The 22,177-nt window shown below is 39.0% G+C and overlaps 1 protein-coding gene across 2 annotated transcripts; it reads right to left on the reverse strand.

Annotated features, from left to right (window-relative positions):
- Nucleotides 1–1,383: 1,383 nt before the first annotated feature.
- Nucleotides 1,384–21,626, reverse strand: LOC122660321 (pentatricopeptide repeat-containing protein At1g06710, mitochondrial). Of its 2 annotated transcripts, none has more exons than XM_043855573.1 (4): nt 18,436–21,626; nt 14,788–15,108; nt 14,611–14,699; nt 1,384–1,638 (listed from the first exon to the last, which is right to left on the reverse strand). In XM_043855573.1, exons 1-2 carry the CDS (start codon nt 21,436–21,438, stop codon nt 15,064–15,066), a joined length of 3,048 nt encoding a protein of 1,015 aa, XP_043711508.1. In that variant the 5' UTR covers nt 21,439–21,626; the 3' UTR covers nt 1,384–1,638; nt 14,611–14,699; nt 14,788–15,063. The 2 variants fall into 2 exon arrangements, with proteins under 2 accessions (XP_043711508.1, XP_043711510.1); XM_043855575.1 differs by lacking the exon at nt 1,384–1,638 and adding an exon at nt 1,653–1,860.
- Nucleotides 21,627–22,177: the final 551 nt, after the last annotated feature.

Consider the following 22,177-nt stretch of genomic DNA (forward strand, 5'->3'; position numbering starts at 1 on the left):
TGTTCACTGCTTGCTTATTGTGTTCTCTTATAATCTATTTGCACGTACGTTCTAGGACCGAGTTTTCCTTCAGCAATGGTGAATGGAAATCCATGCGCCGCAGGCTAAAGGATGGATGTGAGAGGGTATGAGGAGGATACTTTGGGAATTATACTAAAACCCTATGATGCGGGGTTGATGAACCTTAACCATGCGGTGAAGGAAAACTTTCTCCTAAGCTCTACACAGTTTCTCTTGTTATAACCTTTCCATATCATGGAGTAGGTGGTTGTTTAGGCATGATTGCATGTTTAGGAATGCTTTTCATCCATCCTAGTTTAGGTTTTATTTGCATTCTTTATATTTTATAGTTATGTTTTCTTTGCAACGAAATCTTATTCCTTGTTTCTGTTTATTGCATTCATTACACCTAATAATTAAAAGTATTCATCTTATGTCGTAACATCAATCATCTAAGGTGCCTAACACCTTTCTTGGACCGCACCCTAAGACGTACCCAATCTATGGTTTGATCAATCCTCATTGGAGTCATATATGAAGCCCTATTAAGGGTCCTAAACCTAAGTGGCGACTCAAAACCCTTATATTTTCCTCTCCTTTCGAGAGAGGGATTAGATCTGTTCGGTACATGTTTTCAATTCTCACAGGTGTCAAATGGGATCCCTTGCCGAAATTAAAACATTGCTCGCCTCAACAGTCTTAGCAACTAGCCACTAACCATCTTAACTATCCCAAAAAGGAAATCAATTTCTTTGGGATTGATCATCTTAAAAACCAAAATTCCACATCTTCACAGTAACTTGAATCAAGGAGAAGCAAAGCAACAGATTAAATGATCGGTCAAATATACTAATCGTGTAAAATGCTGCTATTTTTGGTTCCATTATCCTTGAATATCATGTACAAAATCTACAAAGTATAAGAGTACAATTAAAGAGAGCATGAGTTCTATAAAGCGAGTGGGGGAAGAAAAAAGAGGACAAAAGCGTGGGGTGGTGTTTGGGGCAAACAAATGAACACCCAAAGGGCACCACCATCTCCCCTCCCAAGCCTATGCAATGCTCATTCAAAGTTACTAACAACCATAACACCACCAACTCTTACCTTCTACTCCCAAGTCCCAACACACACAGAAGAGGGATGAGAGAGAGAGAGAGAGAGAAACATTCATACCACCACTAACACCTTGGACACCCACCAACTTTTACCTCTTATTTCTCTCCACATTCACAGAGACTTTCTCACAAACACATTGAGAGTCAAAAGTGGAATGGAAACTGAAAAGAATGGACTGCCATAAAACACAAGGAATAAGACCCAACAGATTTTTACCGCATCCCCCGGTGCCCCTACTGCAATTGCTTATGCCATTGTTAGTTGATCTTCCTCATTTATGATCTGGAAAATCAAAAAATTGACTGTCCTTGTGCAATCCAACTCATTCTTATGTTAACATTTGAGCTTTTCAACTACAAATGTAAACCATTGGTTGCACATCAATATACCTGATTCTTCGTGGATAGCATACTAGGAATCCACGTGCCATAACCATATCTCAGGCTCACCAGAAAAATGCTGAAATGGCCACAAAGCGGATGTTCTGTTGAAATTTTCTTCACTACGATGCCAATGGATACCCTGTTCAAGTTACCCTCTTATATTAGCAACAAAGGTCTTTCAGACAAATTCAACTGAGTGTTCCAGTCTGTTCCAGTCTCTTAGACCGGAGTAGTTAGTTCAAAAACTTCCCATAATCGAAGTTTGAATGTGCCTGTAAAACCTTCCATAGTAGTCTCTCATTTCTCTGCAACTGATGTAATCTTACGCTTGTCCTACAAACAAACCATAGTCCTTTCTTGCCTACAAAACCAAAAAATGGCCAGTCACCACATGACACTTCATGTTAAGAGGTCAGAAATATGAACAAGGACAAGGATGATGTGTACAACTTGTTAAGGTCTTAAGATCTACCGTTACAGGGTGTCAAACCAAAGAATAGGCCAGACTTGAGGCTAATGGTAATCCCTAATTTTTCTTTCCTTGTTTTTTTTTTGGGGGGAGGGGGTGTGTTGAGATAAATAAGGTAATGTAAGAGAAAAAGGAACAAGGAAAGGAAGAAAGACCCAATAAAACTATTCAGTAAAGCCAAAACATTTCATGGATGCTAGATATGGAGTAATCATGATGTATAATGCTATTTATTGAGTCCTGAAAGTTAAAACAAAAATGCCTTTGAACTCATAAGAACAAACCAAACCCAACCCCCCCCCCCCCCGGGCCAAAAAAAAGGAAGAACAAGAAAGAAAGAAAGGAGACACCTTTTTTGGCACAACATGGTCTAAAGAAGCATAATAATTCTCAAAATATTGTAATTCCATTCTCTCCCAAAATTAGGATCCAAACATAGGGAGCAAGAGCATCGATCAATCAACTCCTTAAGAGATTTGGATAGGTTACCAGCAGTAGTTCAACTAACCCCCAAAAGACACAAGAAGCAAGGTATCAAGGATCGGTATCAGGCAGTGTATCGGAAAGCTGGTTTTAAGAGACGCCTCGAAGACGTATCAAAGAGACACTAAATATGCTTTGATACGCATGGATATTCTTATGATATACAACAACAAACCCAGCCTTATCCCAACTTTATGGGGTCGGCTACATGGATCCATGCGAAACAATGTAGGGAAAACTGAAGTTTAAAAAGGATGAACAGATGGGAAAGGAGGGGTGGGGAGTGAGATGAGAGATGAAAAATGGTAAATGCCAAATGAAAGATGGACAAAAAAAAGGTGAGAGATGAAAGTAAGAGGAAACAGGCACAGCCCCGCAAGTCAGGATAATCTGAGCTAAATAGGTTCTGTTACATGAATCCTTGCCCTCTAATAAGCTCTATCGGAAGTCATACTAGGAACAAGACCTAGACTATGCATGTCCTTCCTCACCACTTATCCTATGATCATTTTAGGCCTACCCCTAGCTCTTTTAGCTTCTTCAATCAGGATCATATCACTCCTTACTGGGGCATGCCTAGGCCTCCGTTGAACATGTCCAAACCACCTCAAACGACTCTTTCGGAGATTGTCATTGATCGGGGCAATTCCCAAGTCAGCTCTAATACGTTCATTCCTTACTTTGTCCCTCCTTGTTTTTCCACACATCCATCTTAACATCCTCTGCTACACAAAGCTTCTCAATATGACACTTCTTAACTGCCCAACAATTTGCTCCGTACATCATAGCCGGTCATACAACAGTTCTATAGAACTTTCCTTTAAGCTTTAAAGGAATACGTCTGTCACACAGAACTCCTGACGCACCTCCCCACTGATTTTCTTGATTTTCTAGGAAACATCATCCTCTATGTCACCTTCTTTACTTATGATTGACCCCAGATATTTTCGTTATAACTTTCAGGACCCCATATATGCAAAACAATTGTTTTAAGAATTGTGCACCATAAATAAACAATAATAATGATATCCAATAAATGTTAGGTTATATCTATCTTCACGGCATATATGTGATTCAAATCTTCATTGGCAAATGAATATCAAACCTACTAATAAGTAATAAGAATCAATTACGAAAAAAAACTGAAAAAGAAAAATCTATTTGCATATTAGGATACTTGCTTAAGGTAACCTTTAAAGATCCAAACCAAACAAACAATATTATGTATAAACATGTTCTAAGTATTAAGTAACATACACTTTTTTTTCTTTCTGATAGTTGGGGCCCAAGGAGAGTTGAACTCATGACCTCTTCTTTGTGACGTGTTGGTCTTTGCCAACTGAGTAACCCCCTTAGGGAAAGTAACAACAACAACAACAAACTAAACCTTATCCCAACTTAATGGGGTTGGCTACATGGATCCAAACACAAGAATGGAAAATTGAGTTCTACCGAGGGATGCAAAATGAAAGAAGAAATGGAAAATGAGGAAAGATGCAATATGACAGTAGATGCAAAATGGAAAGTGGAAAATGACAAGTGAAAGAAGCAATATGAAAGATGAAAGATAGTAAGAGGAAAGAAGCCCCACCCAACACGATAGGAGAATCTCAGCTAAATGGGGTCTTTTAACTTGGATCCTTGCCCTCCAATAGGCCCTATCCGAAGTCATACTAGGTGCAAGACCTAAGCTATATCCTTCCTCACCACTTCTCCTATGGTCATTTTAGGCCTACCCCTAGCTCTTTTAGCTCCTTTTATCGGGATCATATCACTCCTCCTTACTGCAGCATCCCTAGGCCTCCGTTGAATATGACCAAACCACCTTAAACAACTCTCTCGGAGCTTGTCACTGATCGGGGCGACACCCACATCCGCTCTAATACGTTCATTCCGTACTTTATTCTTCCTGGTTTTACCACACATCCATCTTAGCATCCTCATCTCTGCTACACAAAGCTTATCAATATGACACTTCTTAACTGCCAAGCATTCTGCCCCATACATCATAGTCGGTCGTACCAAAATTCTATAGAACTTTCCTTTAAGTTTTAACATAGTTATCAAGGCGTCGCCATGGCGTCCAGGCGAAAATATGGGAGCAAGGCGGTGGGGCGCCTTATGGTATGTAAGAAAGGCGACCGCCTTGGTCACCAAGGCAGTCGCTTTTTGTTGTTAAATTTATTTTATGTATTTACTTTTTTATTCTATTTCCTAACTTATTATTGGAAAGTATATATGGAGTATCTACACTGAGATACATTGGATCAATACTATAAAAACCCCATTTATTTATTTTTATTGTTTTATTCTATTTACTAACTTTTCATTGGCTGGTGTATGTATTATCTACACTGAGATACATGTTATCAAGGGTAAAAAGACTTTTTCTTCTTCTTTTTCAACTAAAGTCCAAAACTGAAACCCTCAACTTTTCATCTTCGTTATTTGGGTTTGGGAGAAAAAACCTGCGGTGAAGGAACAACTCCAAGTCTCCATCGATTCCGGCATTGGTCTTCTCCTGCCAGCCGCTTTGATTCCAACAAAGCTTCCTCCGGCTACCACGTCTCCAGAAAGGTAAGGAACCTTCTACTCTTCTATTTTTCTTATTCTGCTGTTGCGCCTCCATGTCCCATTGTCCCCTCGATTTTTCTTTTTTTTTTTTTCTTATGCTGCTGCTGCTCCTCCAGCCTCCACCCCCACCAGCGATTCCTACCTTAGGGCCTACTGCCTAGGCCTACTGATAATCGATTTTTTTCTCTTTCTTCTCATCCTCCTACTCCTTCTTTACAATTTTTTTTCTTCCTTCTCCTTCCCTGTGACGCACTATGTTCTTTTCTTTTTTATTTTTCCATCCTCATTTCTTTTGCCTATAATAAATTGAATGATATATCCTCATCCTGAGACAATGTGGACCTGTGAATATATATCATAGACATCATTTTGTTATTTTGTCGAAATCATGATATGATAGTGTGGCTTCTCCATCCCCACCAGCAATTCTTATGATGCTATTCCTACCTTAGGGCCTACTGCCTAGGCACTCATTTTGGCCTCATAGAGGTAAGTATAATAATTCAGCAACCCTTTATTCTTTATATTTAATAATTTATAATGTTGTTCCATATTTATATGCTATATTTTTATGATAATATGATGAACTTCGTTTGTTAATTTGTTTTTTTGATGAATATCTTGCATTGGTTTGACTCATTAATATTTATTTAGCAAAGTAGTATATAATTTTTAATATGCTATTTGTGCCAAATAAAATGGTTGTATAAAAAAAAGAATACTAGAATGCCTTGTGGCCGCCCTATCACCAAGGCGCTTAGGAAGGCCCTCAGACGCCGTAGTCTCCTTGCCGCCTTGATAACTATGAGTTTTAAAGGAATACGTCAGTCACACTGCACACTCCAGACGCACCTCTCCACTTCATCCATCCCATTTTAATTATCTGTGAAACATCATCCTCTATGCCACCTTCTTTACTTATGATTGACCCCAAATATCTAAAATAGTCACTTTGTGGTATCTCTCTATCCTCAATTCGAACTATATTAGTATTGATCACAGTGTGACTAAAATTACACATCATGTACTCCGTCTTTGTTCTACTAATCTTAAAGCCTCTTGTTTCCAAGGTTGACCTCCAAAGCTCTAACTTAGAGAGTTAGAGTTAATCCCTTCTTTTGTCTCATCCACCAAAACGATATCATCAGCGAAGAGCATACACCACGGGATCTCATCTTGAATGTTCTTTGTTAGATCGTCCATGATGAAGGCAAAAATATAAGGGCCTAAGGCTGATCCCTGGTGTAACTCAATCGTAATTGTGAATTCCTTTTCCTGACCTCCCACAAATCTCACACTAGTCACCACGCCCTCATACATATCTTTAATAACTTCCACATAATTGCTAGAAACTCCTCTCCTCACTAGGACACGCTGAATTAAATCTCTAGGGACTCGGTCATACGCTTTTTCCAAGTCAATAAAGACCATATGAAGATCCTTCTTGCTTTCTCTATATCTTTCCATGAACCTCCTCAATAAATAGATAGCTTCTGTCGTGGATCTACCTGCCATAAAGCCAAACTGGTTCACCGAAATATGAGTCTCTCTTTTTAAACGGGCTTCAATAACCTTCTCTCATAGTTTCATAGTGTGACTCATAAGCTTAATGCTTTTATAGTTGTTGCAACTTTGGATATCACCTTTGTTTTTGTAGATCAGGACTACAATGCTTCTCCGCCATTCATCTGGCATCTTCCTTGTGTTCAAAATCCTGTTAAATAAACTGGTTAACCAAGAAACCCCATAGCCTCCAAGGGTTTTCCACACTTCTATTGGAATCTTGTCTAGGCCTGGGGTCTCGCCAGCTTTCATCTTTCTTGAGGCTTCTTTAATTTCTGCCACACTAATCTTTCTTACGTGTCTATGATGTGAGGTGTCTTGCTGAAAACTGTAAACATCCGGGTCATTCCTACTCGACCTATCTCCATATAGTAGGTCATAGATATACTCATCCCATCTCTTCACAATGTCCTCATCTCTCACCAACACTCTTCCATCAGCACTCTTGATGCACCTCACCTGATCAAAATCTCTACTCTTCCTTTCTCTCATCTTAGATATCTTATAAATAGCTTTTTCTCCTTCTTTAGTGTTTAGGTTGGTATAAAGATCCTCATATTTCTTCGTCCTAGCCAACCCCACAATCTTCCTAGCTTCGTTTCTTGCATCATTATATTTCTTTTTATCCTCTGCTTCTTTAGTCCTTTGCCAATTTTTAAAACACTCTTTCTTGGTCTTAATGGCTGCTTGAACCTCATCACTCCACCACCAAGTCTCCCTAGGGGCCTGACGACTACCCTTCGCTTCCCCTAGCACATCTTTGGCCGCCCTCTTAATACATGTCATCGTCTCGTTCCACATCACATTGGTGTCTCCCTCAAAGTTCCACTTTCCTTATTTGGCCACAATATCAGCAAAGGTCCTTAGAAACTCCCCCTTTAATCTCCACCACCTTATCTTAGGGAACATAGGTTCCTTCCTCCTACTCTTCTGTGCACAAAGGTACATATCCAAGACCACCAGTCTATGTTGGGTGGTTAAGCTCTCCCCAGGGATAAACTTACAGCCCTTACACACCGTTTTATCTGTCCTTCTCGTAAGGAAGAAGTCTATTTGGCTAGCATGGTTCCCACTTTTATAGGTAACTAAGTGTTCCTCTCGTTTTTCAAAGAAGGTGTTCACAATGGGAAGATCATAAGCTACCGCAAAATCTAGGATTGAGGTCCCTTCCTCATTCCTCTCCCCAACACCAAAACCTCCATGGACCCCTTCATAACCTCTATAGTCACTCCCAACATATATTAAACATATACATATTAACCATACTACTACTCTACTAGTAACATATTAAATAAACCTGAAGTAATATGTAAATACTAATAATAAGTACTAAGCAACAAACATAATTATATTTATTATAAATCACAAATCATTCAAGATGATTCAAATATAGGTCAGTTTTCCTGTTTAGAATTTAGATATGATAATCGGCAAAAACAAGCAAGAAAAACCAAGATTCAAGAAAAAAATTTAATAATATCACTTTTTTTAACATACTTTAACCTGTGCCTTTGATGTTCAATCTCCACTTTGACGAGCTCTAATGTAAATATTTGCTTGTTTAATCACTCCTATGTTGTTTCTGAGTGTAGATGGGATCTACTTAGGCCTGATTTGGTATGATTTCTATTTCAATTTCAGGAGGTGATTTCTATTTCAGAAATTGTTTGGTTTGATTTTTGCACCTTATTTCGGTGAAATAGAAATCAAATGGAATAGAAATTCTGAAATAGCTGAGGAGCTATTTCAGAATCTCTATTTCATTTTATTTCACTCTTGCTCTTTAATGAGCACATGGTTAATTTGATGGGCAAAGTAGTAATTTCATGTTAAAATAAAACATCACCCTTTTTCTTCTCCAAATGGTCTCACCACCACCATGCCACAACCACCACCCCACCGCCACCGCCACCACTGCTACCACCACTACCCCACTGCCACCACTACCACACCACCACCATCACCGCGACTGCCACTACCCCGCCACTGCCACCACCTCCACCCTTCCCAAAGAAATATAAAGAAACTATTCTTAGAAATTAAACTACCAAATGGATTTTTTTTATTCTTAAAATATTTCATATTGTACAACCAAAACAATTTCAATTTTTTGACCAAAAATCTTTTTGTTCACTATTTCATGAAATCAATCCAAAATTGAAATAGAAATCATACCAAATCCTGGCTTTAGGTTTTGGCCAAAAAATCAGAGCATAAAGAAGTATTCTTTTAAGAAGTGGGATTTTTTTATTTTGACAGCCTGTGTATCGAGTGTATTTGTCTATATCAGTGCTGTATTGGGCCATATTGGTAGTGTATCGGTATTGTATTAGTTCTGTACATAAATTTTTATATATCGTGTCGACATGGCCAACCTGAATATGTATCAACCGTATCGGCCCATATCGTATCAATAATTAATACCCGAGAAGTACTACCAAACCAACTGTGTGAAAGGGCAGTGAGATGAAAGGTGGTCCACCGAATAGCTATTTGCTTTGTTGTGAGTACTAGAGATCAAATTAATGTTGAACACAATGGCCCCACTGAGAGATGGTGAATCAGTGGCATACAAAAACAATCGCAACTCGGTCGTTCTCTCAACTCACTCGTTGCCATTACAAGCACTCAAGAGCATAGCCACGACACAATCATTTATTCACAAGTACATACCTCGCAACCACATGCACTCACAACCATGTGGTCAGATCTACCAATATTCACAAATATTCATTCCATCCCACATAGCACTTCACAAATATCCACCCAATCACAGGACAATGCAAACCACAATAGCATACACCACACAAAAGACAAGGCTTACGTAGTTCGGTGGTATGCCTACATCCACGGTGCAAATGGTAGTTTGGACTATAACCCAAATCCTACCTCTGATATAATGCACAATACACTTCAGTTTGGAAGCACCCACTCCGAGAACGCCAACCCCCAATTTAGGTAGCACCCACAACCAAGGAGCACCAACCCCTCCATCAAGTTTACCCCCAAAAAAAAACCCCTCTATCAAGCATTCACTTGATAGTTAAAATTATAATAAAATGGACAACGAGAATGTACCAATTACAAGCTCAGACTAGTCTAGGCATTTCATCAAACATATTACCTGTGCACTAGTACATATATATGTGGAAATACAAATAAGACAGGTTACCTCTAACCAATGTTGTGTCCCTCTTGTGCGGCTCGCACTCTTCAATTCTTCTTTGCCACCGGAGCTTCAATCAAGTCGTCACTTGGAGATTTTGAAGCTTCTCACAAACCCTAGGTTTGTTCTTTCTCTTCTTTTTCCTTCTTATGTAAGACCCGTTTACAATTTAGACAAACAAGTATTGGTCTCACAGTAGGATTGTTATATAACCATATCAGTAGGTTACAGCAGCTGAGGGCGGGCCTTGGTGCAACGGTAAGGTTGCTCCATTGTGACCAAGTGGTCACGGGTTCGAGTCTGGAAACAGCCTCTCTGCGAAAGCAGGGGTAAGGCTGCATACATTATGACCCTCCCCACCACAATGGTGGGAGCCCCTTGCACTGGGTATGCCCTTTAGATTACAGCAGCAATTCCAGCAACAGCTAATGACTATATAAGGGAGAAAATTGACCAGCAAAGAACAGTCACCAAACTAGTAACTCAAACTTCTCAGATGCACAGATAATATTTGGGTCGAAGGTAGGTAGTACGGGATTGAAGCAGCCTTCAAAATATCAGCCAAAGTTGCTGGCTAGATGCTGGTATGTGAAGATATCTCAGAAATAGACAGTAAACTCCAAAATAGTAACTCACAATTGTAGCAGCATCAAACCATTGGATGAACATGAAATTACCATCATAGGAAGGCTATATGGAGGGTATTAAACTGTCAATACTTGGGCTTAGGTTGATGGACAGATCTGCAGTTATAGAGGGATGAAGATCTGCTGCAATAGAACACCACAGAGAGGGGCCCACAGGTCAGAATAGGCAACAGTGTCTTCACTTTATATTGGCTTGCTGATAACAACCCTTCAACTTCGTGAGCAGCAGGTACTGACACAGTCTTTGTAGGTATCGAACAGCTCCACTGAACAAGGTTGCAGTAGCAATAAAATAGAAACAAAGAATAAAACAAAAAATAGAGAAGGGATAGGAAAAGGGGGAAGGGTCTCTCACCCACAGCCTCTCACTGTACCTATCTCACAGGAACTGTCACTCACAGCATTCTCATTGCGCAAAGCAAATTTCATTCATCTAAATCATTGGGAGAGCTCTATGGCTCATACAATTTTATAGAGTTGCTGAAATACAAATGAGAAAGTAATGAAAAAAGGAAACTACTAGAAGTCTCTTACAAGAGAATATTGAGGATTGTACACCAAGTAATCTAAGACTTGACTAAGTAAGACTTAACCAAGTAAACTGAAATAAAATTAAGGCTAACAAAAATAGAAACTTAAGTAAATAGTAACTAACTAAATCAGCAATAAAACCTCCCTTCTCTTTCCATCTTCAGTGGGCCCCACAGCATCTCTAATATTTCATTGGACTTCCTTTTCTATGCAAGGCCTATGGGCCCACAACACTGTTCATGTGAACAGTACCTTGAACAGCAACTTTTTTTCTGAAATCTATTTTGGTCCTTCTCTTACCTTCACTACCCATGATAGTCTCTTGTAAATCTTGAAGAATCCTTTTTGTATGGTACACAATCAATGTATGCTTGAAGGCAATCTTTTAGGGGCTTTTGTTCTTGGAGATCTTCCTATTTTCTCTTCTCTTGAGTGGGAACGTTCTCAACCTGCTCATGCCACTTCACACACCTCTATTTTTCTCAAAAACTCTCTCCACACTTATTTTTCAGAGTCATAGGTCATTTATAAGACCCCCAAGCGATTGACACTTAAAAATCCCGCAAACACAATTTTCAGGCCATTGTTGGTCAGACCAGTATCGCTACCGGTCACACCGGCACGAGCTCAAGCTATTCTACCAACATCAACCGGCACTTCCAGTCAGACCAACAGGAGGACAAGGCATTCTGCCAACACAAGTTGGATACCCTCAGGTCGGCCGAACACAAGCCGGTATCTCGACCACTGCTCGCTAAAAACATCATATATCTCTCTCCTGAACTCCAATTGACTTGATTCTTTTGCCAAATTAAAGCTGACTTGAAGGACTACAACTTTCATATTTTCATCTCCAATCCAGACTGAGTGCACAGATTCAAAAAACAAGCTTGAATCTGATGTATGTGCAGAAGCAGCTTCCTGAAGCTCACGAATCATATCTAATGGTCAAGCCATAACTTCCAACTATGATATTGGATTGATCTGATTCTAGTTACTTATGAAAACTAACTAGATTTTCCACAAGACTAATGTTTATCACTTGAAGATTCGATAACCTGATGCATAGTTATCAAGGCGACCAAGGTGTTGGAGAGGGTCCAAAATCAAGCCGGCACCAACAAGACGGACCAAGGCAACCAAGGAGCCTAGATGCCTAGGCGTCGCCTTGATAACTATGAACTGATGCAAAATATAACGTAATGTATTCCTTGTCCCCAACATGAAACTTGCAATCATCAACTCATCGTGCTTCAAGCATTTCATCCATAGGTTGCCAAGACCAAGCGAGTGTCCAAATGAGTGTGTGCACCAATTGAGGGTGTTGACAACAATGACAGCACTTCTTCCACTAGCAACAATTTGCTCATTAATTAACACAGACAAAATGGAAGTAACATTTTCTTAACAAGGAAAATAGTTCAATGGAAAACCAATCACATAAATATAGGGAGATATGGACAAAACATTTCTGATGGAGAGCTCAAACAATACCAGCGTAGCAGGAAAAAAAACCAGGCCCAAACTAGACCTGGTTCTGGTTCTGGTTCTTGTAAGTCCCATGACCAATACTTGTGATGCAGATTCGTCACCGAAATGGGCTTATTTCTTTAGAAATAAGTTTAGGGTTGGGTTATATGTATGTTGGGCCTTTGATCCCATGGGTTTTCTATGTAATAGGCCACTTTTCTGGGCCTAAAAGAGGGGTACATAGGTTGCATACGGGATTAGCCCAATATTTAGTCTATTTTTATGTTTTTAATTGAACCAGTTTAAATTGTTCGCATCCAATTGGTTCAGTTGGTCTAATTTAAGTGAAGTGATCCTATTGGCTAAGAGGTTCTTATATCCTATTGGCTAGTAGGGAATCTTCTTTATTTTAAGTAATTTAAGTTGTTTTTAAGTCATTAGGACTCTATTTTGAGTCTATTTTAGTTTCCTAGTCAGTTTAAGTTACCTAATAGGTTAGGGATTGGGTTAGGCCTTTCCTTTTTAGAGTAGAAGTCTATTTTTGAGTCTTTTATATAAGGTTGTAAGGGGGCAAACCCTTGAACACGAATTTGATTAATGAAAAGCTCTTTGTTTGCTGCCATAGCTGCTGCCCTGCTCTGTTGAGTGTTGCTCTGTTGAGTGTGCATCCTTGTGGTTCTATCAAAGTGGAAAGGGACTGGTGGAATCCGGTTGACTCCTTACGCTGTGACGGCTGGGAGGATCTTCTTCAATTCGAAGGTGGTTCTATCCTTCACATCTGTTCAAGCTGCTGCCAGTGGAATCTCCAGTAAGTTTGACACCCAATTTCTTCTTCTAACCCTCTAATCCTTTCCCCCAATTGATCCCCTTTATTTTTTGTTTGAATCCCATAAACCCTAACTCCATTAAACCCTAGATCTTGCTGCCCAGTTTTACAGAATTTTCAAAACACTTAAAACTCTATAATACCTACATTATTAGAGTCCTATAAACCTGCCTAGCCATAGTGCCATACCCCCTAAGCCCCCCTTCCATTATCCTAACCTAAGCCCTAGATTTGACCTAAAACTGCAATTCTGTCCTACTGAAACTGCAGATCCAGCAGCCCCTTTGTTCCTTGTTATTGGTCCTGGTTTAATTGGCTTCTAGTAGGGCTTTACCCTATCTAGAACTACATTAACTTGTGGATGTGATTCTAGAAGATTGATTGAAGTGGGCCCCTTGAGATTTGCACAGAGAGGAGATTAGCTAGAAGATTGCATCATCTAAAAGATTACTGACTGGAATAATCTTAGATCTACTATTACTTGAGTTTCTATTTTCTGACAGTTCCTTTATTCTAGTATCTATATTGTAATAGATTTAGGTTCTAAGTCAATAGCAATCTGGGAGTTGCTATTTTGGTTTTACTTGTGTAATAGAAATCAGATCTTCTTTCGGGAAGAGTTAGTATTATTTAGAGTTAGTTATTTTGTCATACAACACATTATAAATAAAGCAAACAAGGCACAGACTCAAACGAATTGAGTTATTGAGAAATTGGGTTTTTTCCTCTGTTGGTTAGTGGTGAGGATGTCTTTGAACTGTGGTGATGCAGCTCCAGCCCTTGGTGGTGATTCCAAGGTAGGGTTTTTTGGTGATTCCAATCCTGCAGGCTTTAGTGGTGATTCCAAAGGCATATACTTCCTTTCCTTCTTCCTTCATCCTCTCAAGTTCCAGCAAGCATTTGAGGTCCTGCATGGGTGTTTTCTCAGACCTTCTGAAACTCTAGTTTCTGGTTTGAAACTTGACTCAGTTCATTTAATCTTACTGCTATTAATATTGTCTTGGACTAACCCAATTCTGTCCAGAATCTGTTCTCAATTTCAGACCCTGCCATTAGCAAGAACAGCCCTACTCTGGTCCCAGATTTAATTGCAGTTCCAGCAAATCCATCCGTTGGATTGGGCTGAAATTCTGATTCTCCGATTATCCTTAATTCAGGTTCTGTTTCTACCAAGTATTTAGTCACTATGATTCTGTCCATGGTTTAGTTTCCCAATTCTGTCCTAACAGGTTAGTGGAACACGTCAGTTTTAGCTTTAGTTCTCAATCTACTCTGCTTTATTATAAAGTCAAAAAACTATATCTCTTCCTTTATTTACAACAATACTAAAACCTGCATTGGAAGGAAATGAAAAATAAAATAAAACAGGAAAATCAAAGTACCTTCCCACAAGAAGTAAGGAGCACGGAAGAAATCAGTTCCAGCAGCACCCTCTTCTAGCAAAGATAAGTTCTAGCATGCTAATGTTGAGCTGCACTGAACAAAGTAGAAAATATAAGGTATGCATGGCTGGACTCAGTTACACACTTTCCCTGTTTAATAGTTAGAAACTAATATACCTGCACATCAGATTTAGTGGTTGCAGCGATCCCCAGGACAGAGCTTTACTTCTGCTGGCTGAAAAATAACACTAGATGCCACATCATTTCAATATCTTCTTAAAATGTGGTTGAAAAAGAATGAGCCAGCTGGAGGACCACTTTGCAACTTCATGTTTCTTCACTGGATAAAAGCTGCCTATCTCAACGGCAGGTACCAATCTAGGACCACCACATTCATTTCTCATGTAGCTCCTCTGATGGTCATAGGTAAGGAACTAGATGCAAATAAATTAACTAGCTCTGGTTAATAGTCCCTTCCCTAGGATGCCAATAGATGTCCTGCTCCAAATAGAGATCACTAACGATGAGAAGTCTTCTTTAATTAGAGATGTCAAATTAAACAAATTGGATATTATGCTATGTTAGGCAGGGGAAAAGCACAGTTCTCAAATTCAGTGATGGTTAATTAATTCAAGTAGATGAAATCAGAGGTAGAATAATTTAGAACCACCAGAGGGGAGAAATTCTAGGTTCCTCAAACACCTCAGCTGTAATTCATTGAGCCTGAAAGTAGAACAAAATTCACAATATTTATAGAAAAAGGAAAAGTGATTAAATCTAAAATTGTTTCAACACTACCAAAATTTTATGTTATAATTGTATTGGAAAGATATAAACTTAAGAAAAATATGAAGGGTTGGTATTAGTGTCCAAAACTCTTGTGATTTTCCGGGATATCACACACGGATCTGGACCATCCATTTTCAACGCCTTTTCATCTCAATCACTCATTTCCAGAGTGAGAAAGCATCACTTTTCTCCAAGAGAATCACCAGAACAATTAATCTAGAACATCATCAATTCTTTCATAAGAATTGCAGAGAATGTGGGATGTGGAGAAATTGTCCAAAGAGAGGAGGGAGATTGAAGAAGAAAAAGTAGAAATGGAGAGGAAAAGAGGGAGGGAGATAGGGAGCCTTTGTAGGATGCTGTCGCTGCTACCATCACCAGAGTCATGTGCCTTGGTTGCCACCTCTGAAGCGTCTACGACTTTGCAAGGCATGACAGACAGAGAGAGGATTCTGAGCTGAATGACTCTTTTACCCCTATTATTTAAGTTTCATTGAATTAGTAAGAGAAAAGAACTATCATGTTATGTTGGGAAAAATCACAACAATTGTGACACCAAAATTTGGCCCAAGAAGAAATATAAAATATGCAACAAAATAAAAGGAGAATATGCAGATTACAGCAGGAAAAGGGAGGGTAGAGAGAAAAAGAGAATTAAGGATCAAGACACTATCTGAACTTTTCCTTGTTTGATATTCTTTTTCTTGGAAGCCCTGAATAACCAAGTGCTGCTCAAGTACTCATACTGATTGAATGTTCAAAGACAAATAAAATGTATGAAACCTAATTGCTCAAACTGCCTTTAAGCACAATGATTATTTTGTCGAAAGTTTTTATTGTTTGGATCAAAATCTATTCGAATTCCAATTTTCCTAGGTTCAGAACCTGTCTTACCTGCTAGCAGATGAACAACTAACCTGCTATTCTTAACAGTTTCTGATGCAGATCGATTATTGGAAAGGTGGAAGAGAGAATCCAAATCGTTTGGAGGGGGAAGAGAGGAGAGAGACAACAATCACAACTCAAAAACTAACCAACTACTATTTCATTAATCAAATCGTGTGTGAGGTCTTGCCTCTCACATGTATTTTAAATAAAGTACTAAAATAAAAATAGAAACAAATCGGATTCCTTCCATACGCAAGCTAAAGGAAAGCTCCTACTTAGACCTAACAACCTACTCAATTAAGGAAAGTAACTTTAAAAAGGAAACCAAAATTAAGAAAGAAATCTCCCTCTTGAGTGAGCAAAAATGGAGTTTCCTTATTGATTATATGACTTAATGATAAAGGAAATAAAGACTTCTAAACTTATCCTACGACTAAGATAGGCCTTAATGATAGACCTCTATCTAATATAATTGTAAAACAAGATGACTTCGTACCTATAGGTAATGGACCCCACTACTAATACTAACTATTAACTAAAATATTAATTTCGTATTCAGAATTAAAACCCCAAATATAGGTATATAAAAGAGGTCCTTTCCATCAATAAACCAAAAATTAAGGCCCAACCCAAACCTATATTACATTCTGGCACAAATTTAAACCGGGCATGCATTATTTTCAAAAGCCTCGAATAAACCAAGTGCTCCTGAAGTTCTCATAAATTTAATTGCTCAAAATCCCTTTAAGCATATGAAGATTGCCTTTAAGCACATGATGACTTTGTTGAAAGTTAATATTGTTTAGATCAAAACCTGTTCGAAATCCAATTTGCCTAGGTTCCAAAACCTGTATTCATCTGCTAGTAGGTGACAATTAACCTGCTTTTCTAAACACCACCAACCCCACCCCCGGCACCAACACACACACAAACATAAAAGAAAAGAAGACAAAACAAAGGACCTCTGTTTTATGAACTTCGAGTGCAACCCATGGGTTCTGAACAGTGAGAAGCAATGAAGGGCCAAACATGGAAACCTCGAAAAAGGCAAACACAGGGACACTAAACTAAGAGTTGTCTCAACTATTCGGGATCCACTACATGACCCTATTCTTCCATTTTGCTCCATTAAAGGCCATTCTGCTGTTAATGTACTAATATGTATAGCAGCAACTCAACCCACGTCATCTTTACTCTCCCCCACCCCCACCCCGAGCAGGCAGCCAGAGGCCTTCTAACACCTATATTTTGCAGCATATCACTACTACTGGAGAATCCAGTGGTCTTTCTAGTACATGAGCAAACCATCTCAAGTGACTTCATCCCAGCTTTGCAAATACTGATAGTACTCCCAAGTTTCCTTAAACTGCAACCATTTATTATTCCTAGTTTCTAGTCTTGCCACTTTCTGACCCTCGGCATCATCATTTCAGCTACACTCTCCACATGACTGTGTTGGTTATTATTATTGCCCAACATTCAGCCCTACAAAGTTGCATGCATGATAGTCATCTTATAGAATTTGTCGTAACTTGACAGGGTTATAGTATTTTTTTTTTTTTTGGAAATATATTTCAATTTCTTCAGTATAGAACATTCAAGTTCCTGCTCTAGCAAAAGAGCCCTAACTTTTGGACTGTTTGATAATTAGATTATGAACGAATAGTTTTGGTGCTCTTGCTTCTTTGTATGAGACCTATTATACCATATAGCAATTAACAAATCTGATAAGTCAAAATAAGCACAATACATACTTGCAATATGTGTAATTATGAGTAGTTTAATGCATGTCAGCAAAGCAAGCCAGAGGGAAAGTCTAGAATAATTTACTCATATGAACAGAAAAGAACCTTTCCCTTCAAGAAAATGTAGCATGAGGGCCCATATTTTGGACCATTGTTTGAAAATCATGGAAATCATTCAAGGTCAAAGTTTGAGAAAGATACAAATAATTACATTTCATGCGAAATTTGAAAAATTAATAAATGGTATACTTCTAAATAGGTTATACAAAGGATTATTAGATTATATAGAATTCATAAGACAAAACATCATTAAAACTAAAGGGGAAAAAAAGCATGAAATAGAATTTAAATATAAAAGTAATACAGAAACGGGAGAGAGAGAGAGAGAGAGAGAGGAACATACCATGTGACATATGCTATCCGAAAGTTGAAGTGCTTCATCCCACTTGTTTATCTTAATGAGACCTTTAATAAGGTAAAAGAAGACACTTAGATCTGGAATGTGACCCCTCCCTGTCATATCTGCATACAATTCAAAAGCTTTCTCAACCTTCAATGCAAGGGAGAGGCTTTCTATCAAAGAAGAATAAGTAGTCCTGTCAGCACATGAAAATACTGAAGATGTCAACATCTCTTCATATAACTCCAATGCTACCTCTAATCTCCCGGCCTTACAAAAGCAATCAATCAAAATTCTGTAAGTTGGAGCAATTGGCATTGTATTGCTCTCTGTAATCTCATTTAGGAGGCCAAGTGAAGCTATAAATTCTCTGCTGAAACCTTCAATGACTTTGCGATAGCCTGTTACATATCTTGGCCAATAGGTTTGTTTCATCTCCTCTAGAAGTTTGTGAGCTTCATCCAAAAGGCCTGCCACACAACAATGTTTTATCAACACACCATATGTGACAAAATTTGGAGCACAACCCTTAGCATCCATCTTTCTCAAGACTTCAAGGCACATGTTAACTTCACCCACTTTGCCAAAGCCATCTATCATTGCAGTATAACTCACAACATTGGGACAACATCCCTTCTCTTCCATCATCACCAGAAGCTTATAAGCCTCGTCAGTCTTCCCAACTTTACAAAGACCATCAATCATTTCAGTGTAGGTAACCACATTTGGAGGGCAGTCATTTTCTAGCATCTTAGATAAGACCTTCAAGGCAAGATCTAATCGTTTATCCTTAAATAACCTATCAATTAGAGAGCTATAAGTGTAAACATTTGGACTATACCCATTTTCTGACATCTTTGTAAAGATCTCTTGTGCTTCATCTAGCTTCCCAACCTTGCAAAAGCCATCAATAAGAGCATCATATACAATTTGATTAGGCTCACAACCTGACTTTGACATTGCTTCTAGTAAGTCAAGAGCCTCGCCCACTTTGTGGGCCTTGCATAGACCATCAACCAAAGCTCCATAAGTGACAACATTTGGTTTAATGAGATTGCTACCATCACTTCTAAAGTACATATCTACATCTGGAATATCAGAATTACCCCTCATTCTTCCATAAATTTGGCAAGCCCTCTCAACGTGCCCAGCCTTGCAGTGACCATCAATCAAAGCTGTGTATGTAACAATGTTTGGAATACAACCCTCTGATAGCATCCTCTCAAAAAGGTCGTTCGCGTTAGATACTTTCCTTACTTTAAGATATGCATGTATAAGAGAAGTATATGTCACCACATTAGGAGCACAACCATCTCTTACCATTTCATCAAATAAGTTGCGAGCCGGTTCAATGAGATCAGCTTTACAAAAACTATCGATTAGAATAGTGTAAGTAAAGACATCAGGGACAATACCATTTTTTCTCATTTCTTCAAATAAAAGGATAGCCTTCTCAACTTTGGAGGCCTGACAGAGAAAACCAATCACTTTGGAGTAAGTACTAATGTCAGGTATGAATCCCTTGGTCATCATTTCACGAATAACTGAAAAAGCCTTTTCAAATTTTCCAACCCCACAAAGACAACGAGAAAAATGCCCTACATTTACCTTATTCAACACAAAACCTGCATCAAGCATTTCACAGTAAGCTTTTTCAGCAAGCTCCAATATATCAGAACTGGGTAATTCCTCCTTTCCACAAATACCTCCAATCAAGATATTGTATACCACATAACCTGGAAAGTAACCACAATCCACCATCTTCTTGAGTAACTTATAGGCATAGATGTAGTCTCCTGTTCTGCAATAAGCATCAACAAGATATTTAAATATTGAACGAGTTGGATAACAGCCTTCTGTGATCATCATGCTAAGAATTCTCTTACACCTACCCAACTGTCTTTTCCTCAAACATCCAGTAAGCAACGTTTCAAATGTTTCGACATTAGGGACACAAGAATTGGTCCTCATGCGATGCAAAAAATCCATAGCTTCCTCAAAAAGAGAAGCCTCACACAACCCACTTATCATTTTATTGTAAATCACAGTATCAGGAACGAATTCTTCCTCTTCAATGATCCTGAGAGCGTCTCTCCACCTTCCAGCCTTGCAGAGGGACTGAACAAAAAAACCCATGGTGAACCGATCCATATTAAAACCCGAGTCAGACATCTCCCTATGGACAAGATAGGCTGTATCCAATCGGTCAGCCTTGAGGAGAAGCAGAATTAAGGCATTATATGTTGATTTTGAAGGTTTATATCCGAAATCCTTTAGCCTCCCGAGCTCCTCAAGTGCTGCATTCCAAAACCCATTTCTGCAACACTTTCGGATCAAAACATTAAGCAAATTACCAAGAATTTCTTTGTCATCTTCTCTAATTTTTCTAAGAAAATGTTCCGGGACTCTACTGTTCTTATCAAAACCCAATCTATCAAGCAGAGCATGATAAACTCCAACTGTATGGCTATACCCAATTTGTCGACCAGCCCAAATGAAGAACTTGACACCCAATTCAGGACTTGGTACAAGTTTCAACACCTCAATTACCAGAGAATCATTTAATTTTTCCCTGAATTGCCTAAGAAATTTCTGAGTTTTGTCACCAAAATCGTCTTCATTATCTCTAATTGCATCTGATATCAGTATGGCTTCATCAGAGAACTTACCCGAATCAAAACTCTTACTCGACGAGCTATGAACTGCATCCTGCAAAAAGGCGAAATCTTGAGGTGAAACGGGCTGTTTTTTTCTGTTGTTCTCTTGAACTGAACAAGCTGCATCATCTGGGGCCAAAAAATAAGAATCGTTTAATCCCTCAAGATCATCTTGTGGAAAGCTACTGATGCACCTGCTGCTGCTGCGGAAATCTACGCGGAAAGAATTCTTGAAAATGTAAAAACGTGAGATCGTCAAAGACTTTGGTGGGTAAGCACAATTAGATTTAAGGGAAGCCATATAGGTTATTAATTGGGAGAAGGCTATCATTGAGCCTCGTCTGCTCATAGCCTGCAAGTGCTGTTGAATGGAAAACTGATTTTGTTTTGGTGGATTGCTAGGGTTCTTGTTCTTCAACACAAAAGGAAATATGTACAGAAAGTGAAGGATTTGAAATCGAAATCTGGCGGTATAGGGAATCAGGCGGTAGTTGGAAGACTTGGAGAGCCATGGCTCCTTGAAGAGACGTCCGTTTGTTAGGGTTATTTTCCCCTGAGGATAAAAAAATTAGAAATAAGGAAAGAAGTGAATGAGTGGACTATGGAAAGAGAACACTGATGAGTGATCACTGATCTCCGATCTCCGCACCCTACGCCGCATCAAGTATCAACCTCTATTAGGTGGGACCCAACTTTCTCACACCATGTGTCAAGTTTGAAGAGGGCAGGCAGGCCTTGGTGCAACGGTAAAGTTGCTCTATTGTGACCAAGTGATCACGGGTTCGAGTCTAGAAACAGCCTCTTTTGCATAAGTAGGGGTAAGGTTGCATACATTATGCCCTACCCTGCACCTTGCGTGGTGGAAGGCTCGTCTTGGTTTACGTCTTTTATGTGTCAAGTTTGAGAGCAAACTGCTGCATGTTGGACAACCTCTTTTTCTTTTTTTGTTTCCTACACACTGCAACCAATAAGTATCAAGTTTGAGAGCAAACTGCTGCATGTTGGACAACCTCTTTTTCTTTTTTTGTTTCCTACACACTGCAACCAATAAGTATCAAGTTTGAGAGCAAACTGCTGCATGTTGGACA

The sequence above is a fragment of the Telopea speciosissima genome, chromosome 4 (genome assembly GCF_018873765.1).
Source record: "Telopea speciosissima isolate NSW1024214 ecotype Mountain lineage chromosome 4, Tspe_v1, whole genome shotgun sequence".
NCBI classification, from domain to species: Eukaryota; Viridiplantae; Streptophyta; class Magnoliopsida; order Proteales; family Proteaceae; genus Telopea; species Telopea speciosissima.